Below are 26233 nucleotides of genomic sequence, written 5' to 3'. Positions count from 1 at the left end.
GTATTGCGAATACCCTTGTGAACCTACCAAGTATGCAATTGTATAATTTCACTGTAACCTGATTGGACAGTCTTTTTGAGAATTGTGTGTAGTTATGTTAAATGTTGGAATTCTTTAGGGCATAGGGCAGAATGAGGAGAGAGAGAGAGAGATTGAGAATGAAAGCAGATGCACCCAGGGGCAGCTTTAGACGATTTAGATTCAGATGCAATTAGGCAAGGAGAGAGAATATTCTATTGAGGCCACTCCATACTGGACATCCACTAATTCACAATATTTTGTTTTAAATTGAATTGTATGTTAGTTGATGCATTGGCATTCTGAATATTAATTTCTAGACCTAACTCACAAAGGTATTTGTGCACTTAAGTGGCATTCAAATGTGTAAGTTCCTTCATTTGTGAATGAACATCCACTTTACTGAATCACAGAACATGAGTTGGCTCTCGTAAATCGATTACTTCACACAGAATATTCTTCTAGTATGGTGCAATATCCAGTGTGACCAAGTCTGCTCATCTGGGTGGTTTGTGAGAGTTTTATGGAAAGGTCACGTATAAAAAAGGTGGGGAAAACCCACAAGCATGCACATTTGTGACTATTTACATACTTTTTGCAAAGTACACTCCTGGAATAAAAATTTGAAATATCCACAAAACGTAAGAGTAGGCATAAGTAAGTTAGCAGCTTTGTTTGGGCTCATCCACAAAAGTATTTATGATTAGAGAAAGTAAGTTGTCCTATGGGAATTCTCTTTAAGGTACTCGTACATTCCTTTGTTGATCAGCCTCAAAAAGTTCAATTCCCTATTAAAAAAAGTGCAAAGAGGGTACAATATTTTCATTTTGTACTAACAGTATGTGAATATTCCCATTTTATTTCCATGTGAGAACCTTCGAGGATATTTCCCAGCATGCCAACAGACCTGATTATGATGTTTTTGTAAGCTCCAAGGGCTTTATTTTAGCTTTGTTCCACCTCAAACCTAATGTAAGTCAATGAGGAAAATATAGTTCCCCGATTTCTTTCAAACCCCGCCTCGTTTCTGTTTCAGAATGTATGCATGTAGGTATGTCACAGAGGCATGTAAGAGGGAATAAAAGAGCATTACAGATGTTCGATTCTACATACTCCAAAATGCCTTGGGATAACAATCCCTAAAGTGAGGAAAATGAACACCTCAACCTTCGTGAATTTAGAGAAGAAAAGGGAGAGTAAAGTTTGTCGACCTAAGATACTTTCCTCTGGCTTGAATCGCATTGCCCTCACAGGACCCTCCCCACCCCAAAAAAGGCAAGGCAGAATGTGACGGGCATCAGAAGGGCTAAGAATACATCAGAGCGCTAATGGATAGGGTTACTGTACAATTTTCGAGGCAGGCCCTCCGAGCACTGATCTCACGACTGTCTACGGGACTCGCTGCGGGCGCTTGAACCGCTCTCTTCGATCGCCTTTGCTTCTGCTGCTGACATTTTTCGACCCCCTGTCCCACTCAGCTGACTGTTCCACATTCTTGTCGGCTGTCGAAAAGAAGTGCCGAAGACATCTTGCAGGAGACAGCTATTTCTGTCAGCAGCTGACACCACAGTCCAGCGAGCAGGGTGTCCTGACAAAGGTTCCAGTTCTCGCAGGGGTTGGAAGGGTGGGTGGGGAGACAGCCACTGCCGTACATCACGTTATAGGAAGGCAGCGAAGCGCAAGAGGACAGTCGGGGGATCCCCGCTTTTGTATTCCCGTGTATTCGGTTTAAGAGTCTTAAGTGGACGCGCTTTATGAAGCACCCTCGACGCTGACCTTTTCCCGCGCCGACCGTATCGCAGTTATGGCAGAGGTGACGCCAGAAGGTACCGTATTACACTGAAAATGTCAGGCATTACATTTGATTCAAACTTGACTGTTGTGTGTGTTCTATGCTGGCCGGCGTTATGTAAAATGCAGTTTTGTTTTGATGTATCATTACACAAAAAGCGTGGTGAGCCAGGGTCGCCTAGCAAATCGCGCTAATGTTTGATCAACATAGGCCTCTATTAATAGCTGCAGCTTTTAATTTGCCTTTCGTTTTACCCTGAAGGGTTTGGAATGTACCAATGTATACAGTCAAAATTAAACTCAATTATGATATATTTATACCGGACTGTATGAAGACATTCTTCAGGGTTTAAATTCCGTGTTATTGCAAACAGAAGAACGTTGTTGTGTTACGCCTTTTGCACAATACAGTTATCAATGGGATGTGTTTTTAAAAGAATGCCACTGATAACGTATATATATATACACGTATACATAATCAAATGTCCTATGCTGATCACAGAGTATAGTCCTCTATCTACAGTGGTGTTGTTTGTGGCACCTCCATTCGGTTTATAAATATCCAACAGCTGTTGTTACAATGCTTGGTTCCAAAGCAAAAATATTAATTTCCACTTAAAAAAAATATTTATTGCAAAGAATTTCAGGTATGAGCTCCTATGATCTAGACTTGAATAGTAATGCTTGGCTACTTCTGCTTACTGTTATGTGTGGTTGCATTTGCCCATTTTCCAATACAATTCCCAATTGCTTCTGAAAGTGTTGGCTCAAAAACCCACACTTCAAAAACCTGGAAGGGATGTGAGTTCATATGCTTCGAACGCTGCAGTTTCAGAAGCATTAGAGAAAAGACAAATAGGTTGGTCACCTCATGCAGCAACACTTTTAAACTGCCTGTGTGTATTTTTTGTTTGGTGTCCTTCGTGAAGCTCTTAAACATAAGTATATTAATTATCTGTCAGTTGGGACCTTACTGAGTTTTAATTCAATCAGCTCAGAAGAGATGCCTGGTTTGCTGCGGCAAACATATGGCTCAAGCCGGCGTTTCTCTTTTTTGGTCAGCAGTCGGATGAGTCTATAATTTGCTTCTGGCAGGAAGATCTGCTGTAAAATGTTGAAACAGGTGGCACTGCTCGACAGTCTGGAGCGAGCTGAACTAAATCTGTTCAGCACACTTTTGCCAAGTTTGCTAAATGTCCTGCTTATGTGCCTGCTGTCCAGAAGCCCATTGTTGTGATTATAAAAGTGTAAGTAAATATCTGTGTAACAATCGCTAGAGGTTATTGATTTTTTGGGATTTTATTCAATGAGCTATTTTATTTTTGACAATATCAGTTGGCATTCACCTGTATTGGTGCTGTCTGAACAGGATATGATGACCCTGGTTCCAAGTAGGTCGTTACACTCCAATCACTGTTCAATCCCATTTTTTCACCGGAATTGGAATACGCACAGGCGTATTTACAAGCCCCTTGCGTCACTGGTGCGCCATTTTCAACATGGGAAAAAGTGACACACCGGCGGCGGCGCAAGAAACTTGTAAATAAGCCCCATAGATTTTCAGATATTACAGCTTCCTTACAATGTTTCCCAGAGGTCAAACCTGCTGTGAGGCACTGTGGAAAAACATGTAATACATTCTGATTTGTTCAGATTTTCATGTGAAATGTCCCCACTTTTTCATGCAATTCGTCATTTTTATGAGAAAAAAACTGGGGTTTTAAGGTATTAACTGCACCCAGTAAATAACACCACTTGCAGTATCTGTATGTATTAGGTGTTGTCATACCTCACTTCAACCCAGCTCACCTGTAATAGGGACATACTGGTGCTATGGTAAAATCTAAATCAAAAGACATGCTTACTGCTAGTCATATAAATCTGGGTTCCTGATTGTGAAAGTTATTTTGCTCTGTTTTAGGAGCAGATTCACATACCTTTTCCACATCGGTACTTACATAGAAGAGGTATATGCATTTTGCAAAAGTGAAAATTCACAAAGGCAAATTGCACAAATGAAAAATGTGCTGCTGTTGTGCATTTGACAGAAAACACTTGTATATCCCAGACTAAAAATATACACTCATAGATAGTTCTGAAGCTGGGTCAGGTGATGAACTTGTTTGATCCTGGTTGAGAGAGGGATGCCGGAAGGCAGTGTTTAATTTGAGCTGGTGCTTTCCAGTGCTCAGCACCGGCACTTAATTAGTTTCCGGTGCTCGGCACCTAATTGTCAACACCATACTAAGAATAGTCCACCACATGGTGGCGCTGCTCATATAATTTCGAGATGAGCATAAAGGTAGTTTAGGACTAAAGTAAACATTAAAGTTGCTAATACCTACCTCCCCAGCCATTCCTTTAGCTTTAGGCACCTGGAATAATCTGAACTGTTGCATTTACATGCGAGAGAGATAGTTATTAGTTGTTTTAGAAGCGATGACAAGGGTGAATATTTTACAAATCAAGAACTGCTGGAAGGGTATGCCCCTAAAACACATCCTGTTTCATATGTTGGCCCTGACTTGATGCAGAATCTCCACAGGGGAATGCCAAGTTCTGACAGGACGTAGAGTGACCTCTGCCAGAATTGTGGGCCACGCTGCTCAAGGGAACACTCAGTTACATTCCTTCTCCTAAATTGATCTTATGATGTGAAAATTCAGTTGCACACTTGGGAAATTCATTTTGCTCCTCACAAATTTGCTTCCAAGTTTTCGTTATCGGATGCAAAGGAGCGCCAGAGGATTCTTGTGCAACACAAAGCAAATGTTAGTGTTTGTGAAGAAAATGATCTTGACCCACTGTAAACGCCCCAAGGTTTTATTGGTTTCTGACAACAGAGCGTTTGGATATCTGTTGTGAGTGAGTCTCACTAACAAAGTCTTATTAACTGTAAGCTCTACCAAAATGGACTTGAGTGCTAGACACTAGTGCCTTCATTTTAAAATAAGGGCTGCTGCACAGATGCAGTAAGATTCTCTGCTCTGGTTACATGTGAAGATGCGTACACCTACATCTACTTGCTCGTTCGGAAAACGTTATTTAGCTATCAAAAACAATCATACAAGTTTATATGAAATGACTCATATAAAATACATTTTAAAACCTTTCAGTATAATAAATGAAACATACTAATAAAATGTATTTGCTGCACTATTATATAATACATTTCCTAACATTAATAGCTTTCAAGATAAATAGGCCAACATTATAACACACAGAAGGTTCACTTAGTGCCACCAGAAATTTCATAGCTGCTTTGTGTGATCTAATTTTCTGTGCAACAAACATAGGTTCAAGATAAAAAAAACTGAGATTCTGATAAAATTTACAAAACAATAAAAAGTGTTTGCTTTGGTCTTCACAAGGGCGAAAAACCATATCAAATGCTTGGGAGCTCATGAGTGGGAAGGCAACTAAATGGTGCACAATGCCACATCTCAGTCTTATAAACACAAAGCGATGCTGCACTGCACATTCATCACATAAAATAAATAGCTATTTCTCCCTCCTCCAGATTCAGACTTGTAAAAGGCGACTGTTGATTTTTCCTATCATCTGCCAATCGTTGATCCAATCTATACTGTGAAAAGGTTTCTTTGATCCTCCTCTTGGTTAATAATAATACTTGGGTATGATCTGACCAGATAGATAGATTAAACAGCCTACCAAGGGAAGAGTTTGATATACAATAGCTAGGGGATATTTAAGACATTTTTCAAGTCTAGACAATCTGAAATGATTGCTCTGGTAAGACCAGTATCTTCCTTTGCCCATAGAGAGGCCTACAATAACAAAGGTCTCACCAAAAGCAGATCTTCCAGGAACTGTAGGCCTACCTCATGATGTAAGAATGTGTTTGATCTTAGGCATAATAGACATTTTAAAATGCTATGTTCTCATACTTGCAGTGTGGTGCCGTAAGCATAAACCGAAAGACCTGCCCCATATAAGGTTTTAGTCACTCCTTTTGCTTTGTGAATTGCAACTATTTCGTTGATAGGTCGGCTTCCCAAATTGGAGGAAAATGTATAAATCCCTTGTGAAGCCCTGCTCATTTTAGCTTTATTATTCAGAGCGTGTGGTGGCCATGAACCATTGCCCTCAAATAAAATACCCAGATAACAAATCAAGTTCACTAAGACAATTGGGGTCTTATCAATAAAAAAGGTTTCGCAAGGTTTATGCTTTGGGCCGCAAACCATGATAAATGTTGTGGATTTAATAATTACCATGTTCTTGGAGTTTATAGAGTCTGCAAAGACACTGGTCAGTCTCTTGGGGCCAACCGGGGTTCAAACTAATAATACAACATTGTTAGCACATAAAAATACTGGTATTGGATGGCCAGCCGCCCAAGGAGCGTCAACCTGCATAGACTGCAGGCAGTTATCTACGCCACTGATAACAAGGGAAAATAGTAATGAGGTTAGCACATGCCATTGTCTAATTCCTCATCCCACTTTAAATTTGGTCGAACATTCCGCCTGGGGGCCAAACCGAACTTGACTAGTTAGATTCTCATGAAGATGGGAAAAAGTCCCAATAATTGTCCTGGCTGCACCTAGGGAAGTCAAAGTTGACCAGAGTAAATTATGGTCAACCAAATCAAAGGTGCTTCTTAAATCTGCAAAACATAAATAAAGTGTGCCTGCCTTAGCCATAGTGTGTTTACTGATTATTAGCTTCAAGTTGGCATATTGTTCAACGGTCCCCAACTGTTTCCTGTAGCCAAACTCTACGAGGGTAGAATCAATTGCTCTTGTGCCGATTCCTCCAATCTTGTTAACAGGACTCTACTCTTTACTTTTACTGAGGAATCAAGGAGAGAAATAGGGCAAGAATTCTTTTGGGTCTGCTTTGTCCCCCTTTTTATATATGGGTACAACAATAGATACACCACAAGAAGGTGGGATGGTTTCTATAGTGGCTGTGTTGACCACACTAGATCGGATAGGTCCCCACAATTCAGAGGCATATTTAAAAACATCTACTGGTACCCCATCCGGTACCATAGCCTGGCCCCCGGCACTGGCCTGGTTAGCCAGATAATCTTATTCATTTGTGATGTTTAGGGGACGGCACCCCCCACACTGTGAATCCTGATCTAGCCCGGTGACAACCCCATTATTTTGTCTTAAAATTTAAGAGAAGAGGATTACCCAACTGTTGCGGGGTACAAGGGAGCAAAACTCAGGGGTGTCATCATTTTTTAAAAAGGGTGCATTCACTGTATCCCAAAACAGCTTGGTGTTCCTATTTTCTGTGGCATTGGCCACATTTATCCATGCTTCAATCTGGTGTGTTTTTCCCCAGTAGCCATAGCTAATTTATATTGATTTCACTGGAACTTAATGGCCAGTGTATCCTGTTGGATGTCACACAGAGCATATTTAAGTGACTGTACAGCTTTAATGCCAGCACAATCAAACCATCTCTGTTAGAAATGTGGTTTCTGGTTGGCTAGGGTATAGCACTTAAGCTAGGCAGAACCCTCCACTCTAGTCAGGGTAAGGGAGATACAAACAAGATAACCCCTGCTTACCCCCTTGGTAGCTTGGCAGAGCAGTCAGGCTTATGCCAGAGGCAATGTGTAAAGGGTTTGCGCAACACAAACACACACACCAGTGACACACTAGGCACACCACAAGAAAAGAGACTCCACACAAGATTATATAAAAAATACCCTTTGTATTATACATAAAACACACTAGATCACAAATTACATAAATCACTATGTCACTAGGCACTTGTCATAAAAAAGCATACACAGCATATGGATCCTGAATTCTATTACCATAAGATAATTGTCATAAACATCACAGAAATCAGAAATCACTTTGCTGTCACTGTACCACATTTAGTGCCATAAAGCAAATACTCATAGTTGGCATAGAGCAAAAACACATCCTACATCATCACTGTCCATATCTTATGCAGGTACTGGAATGACAATTGTTATCCTGTGATTACCAAGCATAAAATGACAGCATATTTGGGAGGGATATGCAGTCCTTAGTTCAGGGCTAAAATACATAACTTAACCAGTGACACTGGGGTCCCATAGGGTGCAGCAAGCCTGCACTCCTTTTACCTTTTATATTGGTGTTAAAACTCCCCATGCAGGGCGCAGAAGCGCCTGTGTTTCCCATCTCAGGACTGCAGTAAACTTGGGCCAACTATAGGGCACACCAGCCTCTGTGCGCCCACCACAGTTCTTCTGGTGACTCCTGTGGTCAACAGAGACATCCACTGCCAAAGAGGGGGGTTCTCTTTTGAGGACCACTCCCAACACTTCGTCACCCTCAAGTAGCCCAAAAGCAATGAGAGAGACGGTGCTGGGTTCCCTTTCCCTGGGCAGCACACCACGGCTTCCCGCAACCACAGTGCAGCGGCCACAATGCTGATGTAGGAGCTGAGGCAAGTTTCCAGCCTCCCTCTTCACTCAGCCGTATAGCAAAGGCTGTGGTCTTGAAGGACCTCGATCATGGGGCCTTCAGGCAGTGCCTCCCATCTTACATCGGCCACGTTGATGACCCCTCCTGTCTACCTCGGCTCTGGGGCCGGGAGGGCAGGGCTTTTTCTCCTGAGTGTGGACGGATTTTGTCAGCTTGCGGATTGTTGCCAAGTAAAACCTGGAGATTTGCTCAATGCTAACTCAGCCAGTGAGCAGCTGGGCTGGGGTTCCTAGCGCCTTATCTCCTTCATCAGCGGTGTCGGCACAGTTGGCACAGCAACACGAGAACAGCGTGGCCTTCCTTTTCGGAATGAGTTGGCTATCTGCGGTGCGGCTGGTGCCTTACTGCTACTATGCCAAACTTGAAGGAACTGAAACGCTCAATAAAGGCAGAGTTTTAGAACCCAGGCCAATCATGGTGCTGACATACACTGCCAGTGCTCCTTCCTCCTCCAGGATGCAGAGTGAGCACGTGCCTTGTGCTCGAGCAGCCCACACAGAGCTCTGTGAGAGTGCCTCTTTCTGGAAACAAGGGGAAGAGGGGCCATTTCCAAGCTTGGGCCACAAATGTCACACAGAACACGTGCTTACTTTCTTGAACACAAACAAAAGGTTCAGAACAATCCAGTCCTTTGCCTGCACCAGCCAGGAGCAGCAGCTGCAGGCAGTCTCACCCCACAAAACTCAGGGGCAGCACTCCTAACACAGCTCTTCAGCTCTCCGACCAGGCAGGTCACCCTTTAGACCCAGCAAGGATCTTTTTCCATAAAGTCTTTGATTTCCCTGAGACTTCCTATAGGAGGCAAGCACACAAAAGCCCTTGGATATTTTTTTTCCCAAGCAGGATACCACAGCAGTGCAAAAACAGTCAGTCCGTTTCCTCCACCACAGACAGAAGCAGCAACTGCAGGCCAACTTACCCCTTACACAGAAAAAGGCAGGGCTCCTTACACAGTCCTTCAGCTCGTCTTCTTGGCAGGGTCCACTTGTGTCTTGAAGTAATTAAAAGTCCTAGAGTTTTAGATGTAATACTTATACTCCATTTGGTCATTGTTCACTTTGCTGTAAGGGTTTCCGAATCCAGTCCCAACCAGTCCTGTCCTCCCTGGTGCAGCATGACCACATGGGGCTGAGACAGCATTGTGAAAAAAGAGACACAGCTTATTCAGGTGCAATCCAAACTCCTCCCACCACTCTAAATGCAGACCAGGTCTATTCAGCCCTGGGATGAATCACCCAGGCAAGGCAGGGCACACCTTAACCCCTCTAGTGACGGTCTAGAGTGAATGCACTTCCCAGATCCTGTCACTCACACACCAGACGCTGAATACACAAACAGCCAGAGGCACACAGAATTGTACCGAAAGAAAATGCCCACTGGCATTTTCAAACATAGAATTTAAACACCCTTTACCAAAAAGTGTGTTAATAAATTCTGAGTTCAGACAGCCTAAACTCCATTTTTCTATCTTGTCCCTACTGCGAGTTACACGTGTACAATTGTTACAGTGCAGCCCCAATGATAAGCCTATGGGACAGACAGCCTTTCAATAGTGAAACACTAAATACACAGTATTTCACTCTCAGGACATGTCACACACCAGTACATGTCCTACCTTTCACATGCACTGGACACTGGCCCTGGGGGACCTAGGGCCTACTTAGGGGTGGGTGCCTTACATGTAAGGAAAAGGAAGGTTTTGGCCTGGCAAGTGGGTGCACTTGCCAGGGCAACATGACAGCTTACAACTGTGTGCACAGATGCTACAGTGGTAAGTCTGAGACACATTTACAGGGCTACTCATGTGGGTGGCACAACCAGTGCTTCAAGCCTACTAGTAGCATTTGATTTACAGGCCCTGGCACACACTGTGCATTTTACTAGGGGCTTACCAGTAAATCAAATATGCCGCTCATTGCTAACCAGAAAAAACAAAGGAAATGCCAATACTGCCAGATCATTTAAGTATGTACTGAAAAGCAATGACCAAAACAATTGCCTTCAAGAAACCACTTGTTCCATTTCGTTCACAAATTGAACATTTTTATTTTTGTATATTTTATTGTTTTTTAATTTTTAGCTTTCAATTTATTTAGCAAAGCAAAACATTTTATCTCTTAGAAACGATTTTTAGTTTTCAAGGGGAACTCCTGCTACTGAGTATTACACTCGCTCTCTAAAATCTCTAAAGTGAAAAAAACTTTCAAATATACTGTGACGGACACAATCATCTAAATTCCCTAACTTCACATCCAGCCATACACGCAATCTCACACCATTCAAACAGTGCCAACCCTAGGTTTTCTACCTAAAACCCACTTTGAAGGGTGGACAATAATGTTTTAATACAATAATTTCAAAAACTTATAAATATTTCAACAAAAAGGCCATCTGGCACAATTATCACATTTATGAAAGTTAATGTGATGCAGCGGAAAATCTGATGCAGTGGAGACAATGTGTGTTTTTTTGCAGGAATCAGCTGCAGAAGTCACTTCTGAGGCCTAAGACTGGAGGGGGCATCTCAGGCAGGGGTAGGATTTACAGACTCTGCCACCTGTGAGTTCTAGTTTGAAGGGCTACTTGTGTGGGTGGCACAACCATTGTTGCAGGCCCATTAGTAGGATTTAGATTACAGGCCCTAGGTATATTGTATACCACTTTACAAGAAACTTGAGGTAAACTAAATATGTCAATCAGGTGTACTGCAATGTTAACATGTTTAGGGGAGAAGCACATTCACTTTAGCACTGGTCAGCAAGGGTAAAGTGCTCAGAGTCCTAAAGACCACAAAAAGATACAGCAAAAAATGGAGAGATGCACGCAAAATGTTAAAGGAAGATCACCATAAGGGGGACAGGTCTAATACACATGTTTTGCAAAATTCCAGAAAGTAAGCCATTACTCCACCTCACATAATTATGCTACCATTTGCGACAAAATTATAGTGTAAGACCGAGGGAACAACATGAACAACCAGAATGTAAGCAACTGTTCTTTGCAGCAATTATGTATTTTGTGCTATTTTTAGCACAGAGCAAGCTCTTATGTCTAAAATCGGCACATGGACTCATTTTGTATCAAATTTGGCATAATTTTGTGAAAGCAAATTGTGCAAATGCTGTACACCCTCTGTTAATTATTATGCTGGTTAGCATGTAGCTGAAAAGTTTCCTAAGACTCTAGGTCCATTAGCCTACTCCTGAGAGAGTAAGAAGGTATGGGAGAATTATATAGGGCGAGGGATTAGCCTACTCTTGAGAGAGTAAGAGGGTAAGGGAGAATTATGCAGGGGCTAATTAATCACATGTTATGATAAACCTGGGCATTATATTACTCAGAGAAAGAAAGTGAATCAGCCACACTTCTAGTATCACTCACAGGTGGTTATCCATTTTGGATGTAAGAGACCAGTTTCCTGTGCCTCATTGAAGTCAAGGTAAAATCTCAGAAAGAGCTGTTACGGACCAATGCTTACTCCGAGGATGCGGCATAATTTGATTGGTTAGAGACTCCATTCTGCTAGAACTCTCTACCTCTCTTTTGAAACCCCTGCAGAAAATTCTGAGCCCATGGCGACTACTAATTTAGAAGGCGCTTCTGGAAAAATAAATTTCCTGACTGCTGAAGAAAAGGACTCAATGACTCATGACTCCTACTTTAGACAAGGCCCAGGTACTCCTGTTTCCTGCTGGATGAAGAGGTCTCAATGACTTCTTACTCCTGCTGGCTTCCAGGCACTGGAATTTGTCTCCAGTGCCAGTGGCATTTGTCTCCTCATTTCCTTTAGGGGGAGTAGAGGATTGACTTTCCCTGGATCCTGGATAAGAGGGTTACCCTGCTATTTCTACCTCTTTCCTGCTCAATAGACAAGCAGTCTGCTAGAAAAAGGAAAAGCAAAAAGAAAAGAGGATGCTTACGGCAGCGGCAAAGAAGAGAAGATATGGGCTGTTGCCACTCCCCAAAGACACCTGTTACCCCTTCCTTGAATTTGCACATGTGGCTAGGGAAGACTTATGAGGGCAATAACAAATACGTTTATTGTTGCAGGGGATCACCCAGGAGCAGAATTAGGCTCCCTGTACCCTGGCTGGTGCCTCCAAATGTAATTTCAATTGGCTCTCTAAATCTCCCGGTGATGGAAATAGTGAAATGAAAGATGTTTCTACAGCTCTTAAGCTTTCCTGGAGCTGGAAATTGTCTCTTACGTTTCTGGGGTGAATGGAAAAAAAATTCATAGGTTCAGTGGGTGCCTAGCAGCTAGGTTAAATCTAGGAGAAAACTCATGCATTGCATTTTGATGAAAATTACAAACCTTATTGATATGCACATTTCTGATTGTACTGTAATTCATATATTGTTTATTGACATTGAAAAGTGGTGCAATTTTGAAAAAGTTCCCGTATTGATTTGAATTGTTTGAATATCATATTTTACTTTTAATTATTGTGGTGACATCCTGATTCAGCCAATAGGCTTGATAAGTCTTGGATTGATTCCCTCACTAACCTGAGAGTAAACTACAAAAATGGGTACTTGGTTGGTAGTTGGAGCCCACTCAGTACAGGGGCCCTACCACATCACTGGCAAAAAGGCCACATTTGTTACAATTGGGGCCCAATACCCACTATGTACCCTGGTACTTTCTGGCCCGGATTCTTTGTGGTGATGATCACCTGCATGTAAAATATGTTTGTGCTGAAAGTCTCTGTTAGTGCAGAGGTAAATGTCAGTGTATCACATAGTGTGCAGGCCCTGTAATAAATGCGAAGAGGGAGAGTGAGACAGGAACTATACAAACACTAACAAGAGTCAACCCACACCAACTGAAGTCACACAAAGTAGTGACCTAGGCCTAGATGTAGGTAATAGCAAATTACCGAATGGTAAATACCGAATTTTACCGATTCGGTATTTACTATTTGGTACTTGCTATGTAGGTAAAAAATTCGGTAAAAATACCGAATCGGTAAGATTTGTTAATTATCGGTATTTGTCATTGATTCTTATGGGCCTTGAAGCCCATAGGATTCAATAGCAAATACCGATTCGGTAATTACCGAATCGGTAAAATGACCGATTTTACAAGGGGGACAGGGTGTCACTTTGACACCCTGTTGCACCCCTGTTACTAGCTTGTGTGCCATGTGGCACACATACATGCCCTTAGGGCATGTCTGTGTGCCACATGGCACAGGTGTACATGCACAGATGTGCATGTACACTGGAATTAGTTATTTACCATGTAATAGTATTACATGGTAAATAACGAATCGGTAATGGCCTGTGGCACTGTTTCCAGTGCCATCTGTATTTACAGATTCGGTAAATTTACCGATTCAGTATTTTACAGAATCGGTAAATTTACCGTATCGGTAAATATACCGATTCTGTAAATTAAATGCCACTTGCATGTCAATTCCCAAATACCGGTCGGTAACGGCCGAATTCGGCCATTACCGACCGGTAAATGGCGACCTACATCAGGCCCTTGGTATTGCATCGCATACCAGTACCAAAGGAAAAGAGGCATACAGAATTGGAAATTGTTCATGTGGGCATTATTACATGGTTTTGCAATGTGTAATAGACATAACAATAATGGAAGTAACACATATTGAACAATTTACCCATAGATAGTGTTTCTGCATGAAGATAATTGTACTAGTGCACAAAGGTTATGAAGATACTTCTGAAAACCCTGCACATTGTGATACAATGCAAAATCATGTATATCATCACATGACCTCAGCGATATTTACATCTGCTTATATGGTGAGAGGATTGATGTATATTGAATAAGATCCTGTCTAATTTGTGCCTGTTCATACAATACTAGGTAACTGATACTCAACAGCGCTTCATTTGTGAATTTCTTAAAAAATCCGACTATAAGTGCACAACATACCTTCATTACGTATTTACTAAATAGGGAGTGGAATATGTGTGTAGTACCTGCACTCACTGCAAGTCCTGCTCACTATCCTGGGACTTGCTGTTGCTGTCACATAGTTGTAAGCCTCTAATACACAAAATGCAGTAAGTGAACTTCAGCATCTCACAATAAAGTGGAGTGCAAAGTGTAAACAATGAACAGAATAATGCATCCTTAGAACATTTTAAAAATGCAATTGAGGAAATAGTGGATGAATGTAACTATATAGGCTATGCTGCTGAGATTTTTGATTTCATCATCTCTTGTTTTATGAGCCCTAAGTGAGTCATCTCTTAATGTTTCGATAATCTGGTCACATTTTACTAAAATAAAATATTCTACCAAGTAAGAATAGATCTCAAGATTTACTTCACAATATTTTTAAACCAAGTTTTTGAATCCCTTTCAGAATCCTTTTTAATACATTTGTTACAGTTTAGTGGACAACGGAAACTGCCAAGTTAATATGTGTGTTGCACTGAGTCACAAAGTGGTTTACTGGCAGTAGTGCATTGTAATAATAACAGTAATGTTACTGATAACCAACTACTTGAGAATTTTGGTATAACTTACAAATATGTACGATCTAGTGCAGGATCCCAGAGTTCCAAAAGCAACCTACAGAATTGACTGGGGCTCTATGGGAGATTTAGGTATGGTTGAAATACCAGGAGAAATGCCGGTGCTTGAATCTGTGCCAAGGAGTCCAGCAATAATGTGTACTAATCAGGGCATTTCAGGATCTGACAGACCTTTAAGTATTAATCAGAACCATTGATAACAGAAGTAAAAATCAAAAGCTGTAAAGTCTTTGTTTTTGATGTCAGTGACATGTAACTGCACAATAGATCAAAGAAGGGTAAAGGACCAAGCAGGTGAGTTTCAGTGGGTTGAGTATGGTTTTCAGACAAGTGGGTTGGTGTCTGGTACCTTTTTTCCACAGCTAAGTTTAATTACTTGTAATTACTTTGTAAACTAATATTTCTAATTACTAAATTTTCATCTCAGCACTTCTGTCTACTATCACTTTACCCTCCTATGATGTACCATTAAATAAAAAATAGAATTTCTTTAGAATGCATTCCTTCTAGGCAAACCTTAACTTCTGACAAAAACGAAGGGGCTGATTACGAGTTTGGCAGCTCATCGGACTGTCGAACCTATAGTGTTAGTCCCTGGACCGCCAGACTCGCTGTCCACCCACCATATTACGATTACAATGGTGGGACCACCACAGGCCTACCGCAACGGCCTTTGCGGCACCGCCAACCATATTGAGAGTTTCCTCACCACCACCCCCGTATGTGCATTCACCCCCTTTCCTGCATGGCATGCTTTGCAGGAACAGCCTTTGGCCCTACCATTACAGGGCCTTTTTAATGGGCATCGCTGTGGGACTGCCAAAGCACCACCAGACATGAGGAAACTCATAATCTGGCAGGAGGTGTCAGTGCGGCTGTGGCAGTGTGGGAGAGGGGCGCTGGCATGGCAGCCCGCTTCCAGGCTGCTGAATTCGTAATTAGGCCCTAAATGTTTTTATATCAACACTATTTGTGCCTTGAGCCCACTCTGTACATATACCTATTAAAAAGATGGAGGGGTACAGCTTTTGTATAATGTCCATATATACCGAAACCGGGCAGTCATGGGGTTATTATAAATATATATATAACATTAGGAAATAGATATAAAATAATTATCAAATTAACTTAAAGGAAGCTAAGTTAACATGCTTTTTATTTAGTTATTTTAATATGAACAATAAATACAGTTGATTAAAAAATAAATAAAGGACCATAACTCTAACCTTTAAAGGACCATAACTCTAACATTTACGAATGTTAAACCAAACAAACATTAGTGATTAAAATAAATTAGAAGGTGGGAAAAATCAGCTTCAACAAACATTAGATAAGGTGTTGTATTAATGACATTAAAATTGACCCAAACCTAAATTAAGATTGGCAATAACTCAAAATATGAATCTGTAATTAAGTAAACATGTTAAATTATTTATAATTTAATTAAACAATTATATATACATTTAATGTAACCTTAACTCCAAAAGTCTTGCAAGCGATTTTTTAATTTTTAGAATATTCTTAAAACTATGTAATCGTATCCATTTTTTATATTTTTATTTCTTATATTCTTACCAAAAAAGTTGTGAACTCATTAATGACAGTCAACATGTTAGTATAGGTACATAAAAATGAGGGCAATGTGCAAATTCACTTTATCTCCCCTTGAAAGAAGATACTGAGGTCCAATTGATCTCATACTGCAGCGGGTAGGAAAGACAAGTTGTCAAGTTTGCTTTCGTGAATGCTGGTAGAACTACTGCTTACAGGCTAATTGTGAAAGTATAGCCATAGACCTTCATGTCTGCTCTAGCTGGTTTCACACAACTTGTTTGACAGAAGGCACTGGATTGCAGGCATAAGCTCCGCTTGACCACCCGTGTCTTATTCATTGGCATACTTATGCCCTGATTTAAAGTTTGCCATATGGAGTTTACTCCATCGGAATGGCAGAGGATAATACCTATGAAATTGAGAGGGACAGTTGACCACCACATTTAGAGTTGTCCATTTGCCCTCTGGACAAATGTCCACATTGACAGAAACCACCCTCATAGCAGTTCATGTCTGTTAGAAACTGGGTTACTGACTCACTGAGGTGTGTGAGGCCCGGTCAAGCAGCCATATTAATGCTAGTTGAGGTAAGGCACAACCAAACCCCAAATTGCCCTGTGTTCACCCCCTGGCAGCATGGCACAGATCAGTCAGGCATAACTTAGAGGTAATGTGTAAACTATTTGTGCAACACTTCAAACAGTAAAAACACCACACAAAAAGGTCCCACACTAAGATAGAAAAATAGAGCTTATTTAATAAATAAAATAGAGTCAACATGACAAAACATCAATCAGTAGAACCTGAGATATTGAATTTTAAAATTTGTAGAGCATATTGCACCAAAATGCATAAAGCACCAACTGCAGATATCTAGTCATGCTGGAGCAGGACAAAGTCACAAGTTCAGGCTGACTGCAATGGTGCCGGGCTGGTTACAGCAACCCAGTTATGCCTGCTGAACAGACTACCTTAAATCATGGTCTGCAGAGAGTTACATGGATCTGAGTCAAAGCTGCATCGTGCCACTGAGGCGATGCATTGTTTCCCAGGTACCACAAGGCTGTGGCACGAGGTCATTTTGTCCTGTTGTGTTGAAATCGAGGATCCTGTCAACAGGGCTTGCTATGTGTGCATTTCACAGTGGGGGTTTCAAAGGTGATGTGAGCTACGGTGGAGATCAAGTCTTTGCGACAGGTCCAATCCAGACTGCAGTGGAGATGTGACAGTTTTGCTTCGGGTTACGCCATGCAGCAGATGTGTTGTGTCAGTTCCACTGGAGGCTCTGTGTTCTGGACTCAGGTGAGGCAGGTCAGGAATTTTTCAATTAGGGAAGAGGGCAGAAGGCAAGAGGTCAGCACAGCAGGACAGCAGTCCAGAAGAGTGGCAGTCCTTGTAACAGCACAGTAGTCCTTCTTTCTGGCAGAGTATTCACAGGTCCAGATGTGTACTAAAGTGGTGGTGTCTAGTGTCCTTCTTTTATACAAAATTGTGCCTTTAATGTGGGGTGAAGCTTCTAGAGGCATATCCGTGAAGTGCACATATGCCCTGCTTTCCTTGCACTGGCTCCAAACTAAGTACATGCAGTCCTTTTAGTGGAGACAGGACACAGCCTATTCAGATGTAAGCGAGGCTAGGCCCAACTTCTCCATCTCATCCTGCCAGTGCTGGCCCATCCAGCCACATCTAAAGGCCCATTGTGTGTGGCTGTCGAGGAGAAATACACAAAGCCTAACTATCAATTACACCCAGTCATGTGATTAGAGAAAGGCTGTGGGAGAACGTGCCACTAGTACCACCTACTTTCAATTTGTTTGTTCGTGATCTAAGCAATCTGTACACAAGGACACTACAGCAAAAAATGAAAAATCAATGTTAAGATGCAAGTAAGCCTTCTCCTTCATGTCCCAACTTGATTTTTGAGAAAGAAATTGTTCTGATGTTTTCAACAGAAGCATGCTTTTGGATTGTGTTGCTCCCCCATTTCTAATGGCTGCACTTTAAAGGACGAGCAGCCATCAGCAAACGGTCGACAGTTATACTAAAGCGGTTAAGAGTTAGATCAGTCCCTATATGTGGGGGCCCTACAACAGCTTGTTGTAACACTGAGGCCACGCTTCCTCATAGTTTAAGAATCAGGTTTCCTACAAAGATTGTATACAGAAAATACTTGTATAGGTATAAGACATTCAAAGGTGATAGGTATTTTTAAACAAATTAAACTTCCTGAAGTAGCTGTCACATTATGACACTGAACTATGGCAGAGGAAGGATAATTAAAAAATATGGTGCTAAATTCTCAACATTTTTTGTGTGCACCAATGTTCAACTTAGGTGCACCAAAAGTTTAATTTGCAACAGATAATGACAGATCTTGGTTCATAAAATCAGAAATTGTGGCCATTTTCTCCTGCAAATGAAAAGTTTAAGTGTGGAGAATTCATTGTGTTGCTGAATTCTTTGGAGTTGCATGAAAGGGGGAAGGGTGGGAACATGGTTGTTACCAGTGGGGGTGAAACCATTTGGAATTTTGTGAAAACCCACTAAATCAGAACTCATAAATGTCAGTAAAGTAATTTCCCACCAGTAACACATTATTTTACCTCCCTTTGCCTCAAATTGTGAATATTCGTATATGTGACATGTAAATAATATCAGTGTTGTTCATTACTGTCCCAAATACATGTGCACATCTCCTTCCTGTCAAAATATGGCTTCAATTCTACACTACATAAAATACTACACCGATGACAGACGCCCTATGTTTGCGATTTGTTATTTGTAAAGCACTTTACTGCTCTGTGAAGCACACCTTGCTCTTTACCAAATTTCTAAAATAAAATATTACAAGTGCACGACTGGGGACTATAGAGACTTCTTTCCTCATGGGCTTCCAGCGCTGCTTGCGCCACCCACCGAAGTAGCCTTTCAAACCTGTCTCAGGTCTCTGCCACTGCAGGGCCTGCATGTGCCATTTACTGCCACTGTGACCTGGCATTTAAAGTGGTTGCCATGTCTGAAACTCCCCTTTTACTACATACTAGCAGCCCGTCCTGACCTTGTCCGGGAGCAATCAGGCTTCCCCGACCCCCGCCTGCCCCGACATTGCCACGCAGCCCGGGCCACCGGCCGTTCCGTCCCCCGCCTGCCCCGACATTGTCCCCCGGATGTCACAAAGGCCCAGTGTTGAAGCGCTCTGCATAAATCTCAATGGCAGATGCTGTAAGTCCCTGTCCCCCGCCTGCCCCGACCCCCGACATTGTCCCCCGGAGCCTTTCCTCAGCCGATGTAAATTGTACCCTTCTGTTTTGTTGTAACTCCTCGTCCCCCGCCTGCCCCGACCCCTGCCTGGCCTGACATTGTCCCCCGGAGCCTTACCTCAGCCGATCTAAATTCTATCCTTCTGTTTTGGGGTAAGTCCCCATCCCCCGCCTGCCCTGACCCCCGCCTGCCCGACATTGTCCCCCGTAGCCTTACCTCAGCCGCCGCTCCGCAGTTCACCACTCCTCGCCGCTGGTTACCGCTCCTCCCGCCGGTCCGCTGCTCCTCACCTCCCCCGGGCCATGTCTGCCGCTGGTCACTGCTCCTCCCCCGCGCCATGTCCGCCGCTCCTCCTAGCGCTCCTGGACGCCGCACCTCCCCGCGCTCCTGACGTCAGCACGCAGGTCGCGGCCGGCACTACTTCGAGGGGACTATTTTTTTAATAATGTAAATTTTTTAAATATTACGTATTTTTTAACTTTATATAGCCTATGTCCATCTGCACACCCTGAGGATTACAACGATGTATCGGGTGTGTAGATTGGCGCTGTGGTTCCCGAGTTTACCCGCCTCAAAGCCTCAAAGTTCTTACTTTATAATAGTAGTATAGATAAGTCACCCCTAAGGTAGGCTGGGTAGATAAAAGGTAGGACATGAGCTTTAGCTGTGTGGAATGTCCAGGTAGTGACAAACAGCCTATTTGGTTTCTCACAGCTGTGAAGCTGCCCCCTCATAGGGTTGCATTGGGGGTTCCCTGATATCTGCTTCAGTGGTAATTCCTGACATGAGAGGGGTAGTGCGACCATGTTTGGTATGTTTGGAATAGTAGTGATAAATCCTGCTTATTGGTGAAAGCAGATTCATTATTACTATTTTAGAAGTGCCACTTTTAAAAGGGGGCATTTGTGTGTGCTTATGTGTCCTTGTGCCCTGTCTGGATGTTTATTGACCGTCTGCTTCTGACTGACAGGAAAGAGGGGATTCCACAAGGGGTTGAGGTGTGTTTTGCCTTTCCTAGGAGACCCTACGCTAGGCTGAATAGTCCTTGCCTGAATTTAGAGTAGCGGGAGGAGTTTTACCTTGCACCTGAATAGACCTGGCCTGCATTTGGAGTGGTGGGAGGAGTGGCATCTGCACCTGAATAGGGGTGTGCCTGCCTTCTACAATGCTGGCTCTGCTCCCCTGTGGTGTGTTTGGGGCCAGGGCTTACAATGTGAATGGGGATTGTGTGCACTTCAAACATGTGCCCCCAGAACAAAGACTTTGGCACTATTAGTACAGGGGCTGTGACCCATCAAAATGAGAATGCGTGGGACCAGAAGATTGCTGTGCTGGCAGGGAATCCCCACAGTGACTTTGCCCTGTGTGTTGATCTGCCTAAGGACCCTTTGTGCTGGCCTGCTGCCTGCCTTCCTAACACTACTTTCCCTCAGTGCTCCCACAGTAGCCCAGCACAAAAGGAGAGCTGTAGAATGTGCTCCTGGGACCTGTCCTGTGCTGGAGAAATCGTAGCGCTGGTGAGCTCTACATATTCCCTCGTATGTGTCTCCATGGTGGAGACAGGCTGAGCACTTTAATTTTATTGCTCTAAGAGCGTGCTGAGTGAGCATTGCAAATCCTGCTGCCCACGGAGTGGGCTCACTATAGGTTGCTGGGGAGGAGTGCTTTCCATTACCCTGCAGCGTGGGCAGCAAGGCACTCTCCTTTTGTGACCGGGCAACGGGAGGGGAGAGATGAGGGAACAAATTGCTCTCCCTCTTGTGTTTTTGCCTCATCTCTGAAATGCTGAAGCCGGGGCTCTGCTACGTGGCGCCAGGCTGCCACACAACGCGGAAGCAGTGAGGTATCCCAGCCCTGAAGGTCCTCTGTGTTGCACAGCAAAACTCGCATTATAGAAGGGTGGGTCCAAAGACAGTGGCAGAGACTTCGCTCCACATTCTGACCAACTGCTTCCCCTTTTTTTGGAATGGAGCAGCTGCCCCGCCTGGTTGCGGGCAGCCACGGTTCAAAGACCCAGGGCAGTAGGCCCTGGCCCGATGGAGGCGTTTTGCCTGCACAGGAGTGGAGAGCTAGCACAGACAGAGGTGGTGTCCTAAATAGGAAGCCAATAACACCTCATCTGAGCCACTAGGTCAGTGGAGGGTGGAGACCGGGAAGGTCTCCTGTGTGGTGAGCCCGTTGGGACCCACCGTTGGTACCTTCTGTTATTTGACCACTGCATTTGTTTTTGGCAGCTACACTGCATGCCTGGAGGGCTGCATGTGGCCATTTCTTAGGTGGAGGGGGACCGAGTAAGATCAATCCTCCACCGTTGGGAAGGAGGTGCTTCCCTCCCGGTTCAACCCACTGCCAGTATAGTATCCAGGAGGATATGGCGTCCTGGCATTGCTGTGACAGGGTCACAAGTATCCCTGGCAAATGTGACTGATATGCACAGGAATTATATGGGCCCCAATACAGTCAGTTGCAGCTCGGGCCCTGAGGGGATGTATGTAGTTTTTGCCTAACAGTATCCAGATATTGATATTGTTTAGAAAATTGCAGCTGTGTGCAATAATGGTGTGATGCCTACTGCTTTTATAAGGTGTGTAATCTACCAGCGTTTACTTGATTACACTACCTAACTGCTGTTATGACAATGGCCCGATTGACCAAGTGATTTATGAGATTCTGTGTGATGTCATGACAAGTGCCTAGTGGCACAATGATTTATGTGATTATGGTCTAATTTGTTTCATGTGCAATACAAAGGATATTTTTATATATCCTTGGAAAGAGTCTCTGTTTGTGGTGTGCCTAGTGTGTCACTGGCGAGTGAGTGTGTTGCACAAACGCTTTACACATTGCCTCTGGGATAGGCCTGACTGCTCTGCCAAGCTACCAAGGGGTGAGGGGGGCTTATTCTCATTGTGTAACTCCCTTACCCTGACTAGAGTGGTGGGTTCTGCCTGGCTTAGGTGCACACTCTACCCAACTAGAAACCCGATTTCTAACGGAAAATATGACCCTCATTGTTGAAACCAGAATCCCTGGTTGGCTGAGGTAGGTATCTTAGGCCAAGTAGGAACCCTCGCTTCCCCGTCAGGGAAAAGACAGGCATTGTCTCAGATAACCCCTGCTCACCCCCTTGGTAGCTTTTCACGAGCAGCCAGGCTTATCTTCAAGGCAAATGTGTAAAGTATTTGAACCATGCTCCCAGCGACCCAATGCTGACACTACAAAAGGACTCCACACGAGTTTCATATAAAAACAAGTTTAAGTTTATATAAAAAGATATACGATGAGACCACACGATAAAAATCCACCATATGCGTATTTGTAATATAACTTCTGGACAGTTATTAGGTCAGCCAGCTCTTGTAAGTTCTGGCAGTATTAATGAGGAATTCTAGGTTATCTTATGCTGTCCTAATGCAAGGCTATGCAGTTCGTAATACAAGAATCAGGCACTTTGCAAGGTAAAAATAATGCACTTTGTGATGCAAACTAATGCAATGCGTAAAACAACCATCAGGCAGTTCGTTCTGCAGAAATAATGCAATGCGTAATGCAACAATCAGGTAGTTCGTTCTGCAAACTCATGCAATGCGTAATGCAACAATCAGGTAGTTCGTTCTGCAGAAATAATGCAACGCGTAATGCAACAATCAGTTTGTTCTGCAAACTAATGCAATGCGTAATACAACAATCAGGCAGTTTGTTATGCAGGAATAATGCAGTACGTAAATCAATATTCAGGTAGTTCATTCTGCAAACAAATGCAATGCGTAATGCAACAATCAGGTAGTGCGTTCTGCATAAATAATGCAATGCGTAATGCAACAGTCAGGTAGTTTGTTCTGCAAACTAATACAATGCGTAAGACAACAATCAGGTAGTTCGCAATGCAGAATTAATGCAATGCGTAATACAGTAATCAGGTAGTTCGTAATGCAGTATTAATGCAATGCGTAATACACTCCAGCACCGATCACGGTGCTTTGGACGGTCTCTCCATCCCTTCTACTGACTCGTGGTCAGTTTCCGTCATCATATGGCCCCAACATGGATCTAGTTTAAACCACAGTGCAGCTCCACGCTCCGGCCCCGGTACTGCCTCTCCTTGGCACGCACGGGCCGCGTTGCGAGCTGAAACAGAGGCTCGTGATACCAGAAGGGGAGAGGCCGAGAGCGTCTCTCTCCGAGCCTGCAACACGCCCCAGGTGCCAATACACGTTACCTGGGGGTGTTACTCGCTCTCCGCTCTGCTTCTCGTGACTTGGGACTCCGATGCGACTTTTGTTGATTCCGGGCCAATGACGATAACAAAGATCTAAGGCTACAACAGGGAACATACACACACACAGCGTCACTGAGACTCCCTTGAGATTCAGGTGTGTACGGTCACAGGGCAATTCTCATAAAGGTCTCAGGCTGCATGAAGCACATGCACACAGCGTCGCTGAGACTCCCTTGAGCCTCGGGTGCGAAGGGTCACAGGGCAATCCTCATGAATGTCTCAGGCTGCCCAAAGCACACGCACACAGCGTAGCTGAGACTCACTTGGACTCCTGGTGCCCCCGATGACAGGGCAATTCTTCCGAGGGTCTCAGGCTGCAAAAAGCACACGCACACAGCATCCCTGAGACACACTTGAACTTCTGGTGCCCACGATCACAGGTCAATTCTTCCGAGGGTCTCAGGCTGCAAAAAGCACATGCACACAGCGTCGCTGAGACACACTTGAACTTCTGGTGTGCACGTTCACAGGGTAATCCTCACGAAGGTCCCAGGCTGCACGAAGCACACACACAGAGAGTCACTGGGACACACTTGAACTTCTGGTGCCCATGATCACAGGGCAATTCTTCAGAGGGTCACAGGCTGCAAAAAGCACACACATACACACAGCGTCGCTGAGAGACTCTTGAACTTCTGGTGTGCACGGTCACAGGTCAATCCTCACGAAGGTCTCAGGCTGCACGAAGCAAACACACACTGAGTCTCACTTGGACTCCAGGTGCACAGGATCACAGGATAATCCTCACGGAGGGCTCAGGCTTCAAAAAGCACATGAACACAGCGTCGCTGAGACTAGCTTGGACTCCAGGTGCCTACGTTCACAGGACACGGCTTACGAAGGTCTAAGACTGCAAAAAGCACATGCACACAGCGTCTCTGAGAAAATTCTGGAAACGTTTGTGTTCCTGATTTTCCACAACAGGGAGCCTGCTCACCCCGAGCACTTGGGGTTAAGTTACTTGAGGACACAGCACAGCAAAGTCCTTTCAAGCAGGGGGACACAGCACACAGAAAAGTCCCTTTAGCCTCTTCCTTGGATAAAACAGCAAACTGCAGGTCAGTCCCAGAATACACAGCAAGGATCAGTCCTCTCCTTTTGTCTCTTCAGCCGTTTCTTCATTGGCACTGGTTCCTCTTGACCACAAAGTAGTGTACAATCCTTTTCAGTCTTGATCATTCCAATTCCAATTCCCATTCCAATTCCAACATTCAGGGGTTTCAGCTCTCATAGTTATGCCCCTAAATGTCTTTGAAGTCTTTGTGTTCAGGGCGGACTGACCCCTGTCCAAACCAGGTCTTGGTGTCTCCCTGCCAGTGAAACCTTCTTCCTTTGATAGTGGGAATCTGGATCCTTATAAACTCAGCAGGAGTTGGAGCAATTTTTTTATGTCTGCAGACCAGGCCTCTTCACCTCTAGGGGCTATATCTCCCCCTACACTTCAAATGCAGGTCAGCCTGTTGCTGTCTCACCTACTCCCCTGGGTCAAGACATTCCCCAGATCCTATCACTTTCAGATCCAGACAGTCAATACAAAATCAGGCAGTGACACACAGAAATGTTAGAGCACAAAAACCCAGCCACTTCTGAAAGAGTGGTTTCTAAACACACAATGCAAAAACAACCTTCACCAAAAGATGTGTTATTGAATTGTGAGTAGTTCAGGCATGCTAAACATCACCTCTCCATCTTAAGCCTTTGGGAGGATAGGCTGGAAACATATTACACAGCCTCTCTCATTCTGTCCTATGGGCAAGATGGCCTTTCAAACGTGAAAAACGAAATGGTGAGTTTTTCACTGTCAGGACATGGTACTCACCTACGTACATGTCCTACCTTTCACATACACTGCACCCTGCCCAGGGGGGCACCCTGGGCCTACCATGGGGGTGTCTGATGTGCATAGAAAGAGTAAGGCCTGGCAAGTGGATGCACTTGTGAGGACAACATGGCAGTTTAACAAACTGCGCGCAGGCACTGCAGTGGCAGGCCTGAGTTCTCTTTTTAAGGCTACTTGTGTGGGTGGCACAATTAGTGCTGCAAGCCCACTAGAACCATTTGAATTACTAGCCCTGGTACACATAGTGCACTTTACTAGGGACTTTTCTAGTAAGGCAAACATACCAATCATGGAAAACCGATTACCATTACACTTTACACAGGTAGCACTCACACTTTGACACTGATCAGCAGTGGCAAAGTGTCCACAGCATCTAAGTTGGCAACACCATGTCAGAAAAAGAGTCAAGAGGGAAAGCAGAAAAGTCTAGGGAACTTTAGACAAAAGGGCCAAGTCCAACACACATTACAAGTCAGACGGAGTGATATTACTACACACAATTCTGCTCTGACT

The 26233-nt window shown here is 43.7% G+C and overlaps 1 protein-coding gene across 50 annotated transcripts in view; it reads left to right on the top strand.

Moving 5' to 3' along the window:
• The first annotated feature begins 1363 nt into the window (after positions 1 to 1363).
• LOC147708230 (uncharacterized) overlaps positions 1364 to 26233 on the top strand; it is a 2035583-nt gene continuing 2010713 nt past the window's right edge. For 44 of the 50 annotated variants that reach the window (XM_086926977.1, XM_086926968.1, XM_086926940.1 and 41 more), the window contains exon 1: positions 1676 to 1844. In XM_086926977.1, coding sequence (XP_086783103.1) covers positions 1823 to 1844 — 22 coding nt within the window. In that variant the 5' untranslated portion in view covers positions 1676 to 1822. Of the gene's footprint in view, positions 1845 to 26233 lie in introns of all 50 variants that reach the window. The other 6 variants (XM_086926979.1, XM_086926974.1, XM_086926953.1 and 3 more) reach the window with 5 other exon arrangements.

The sequence above is a fragment of the Lissotriton vulgaris genome, chromosome 6 (genome assembly GCF_964263255.1).
Source record: "Lissotriton vulgaris chromosome 6, aLisVul1.2, whole genome shotgun sequence".
Classification (NCBI taxonomy): Eukaryota; Metazoa; Chordata; class Amphibia; order Caudata; family Salamandridae; genus Lissotriton; species Lissotriton vulgaris.
Note: the sequence above shows the minus strand (reverse complement) of the source record. Positions and strands in the feature narration are given on the sequence as shown.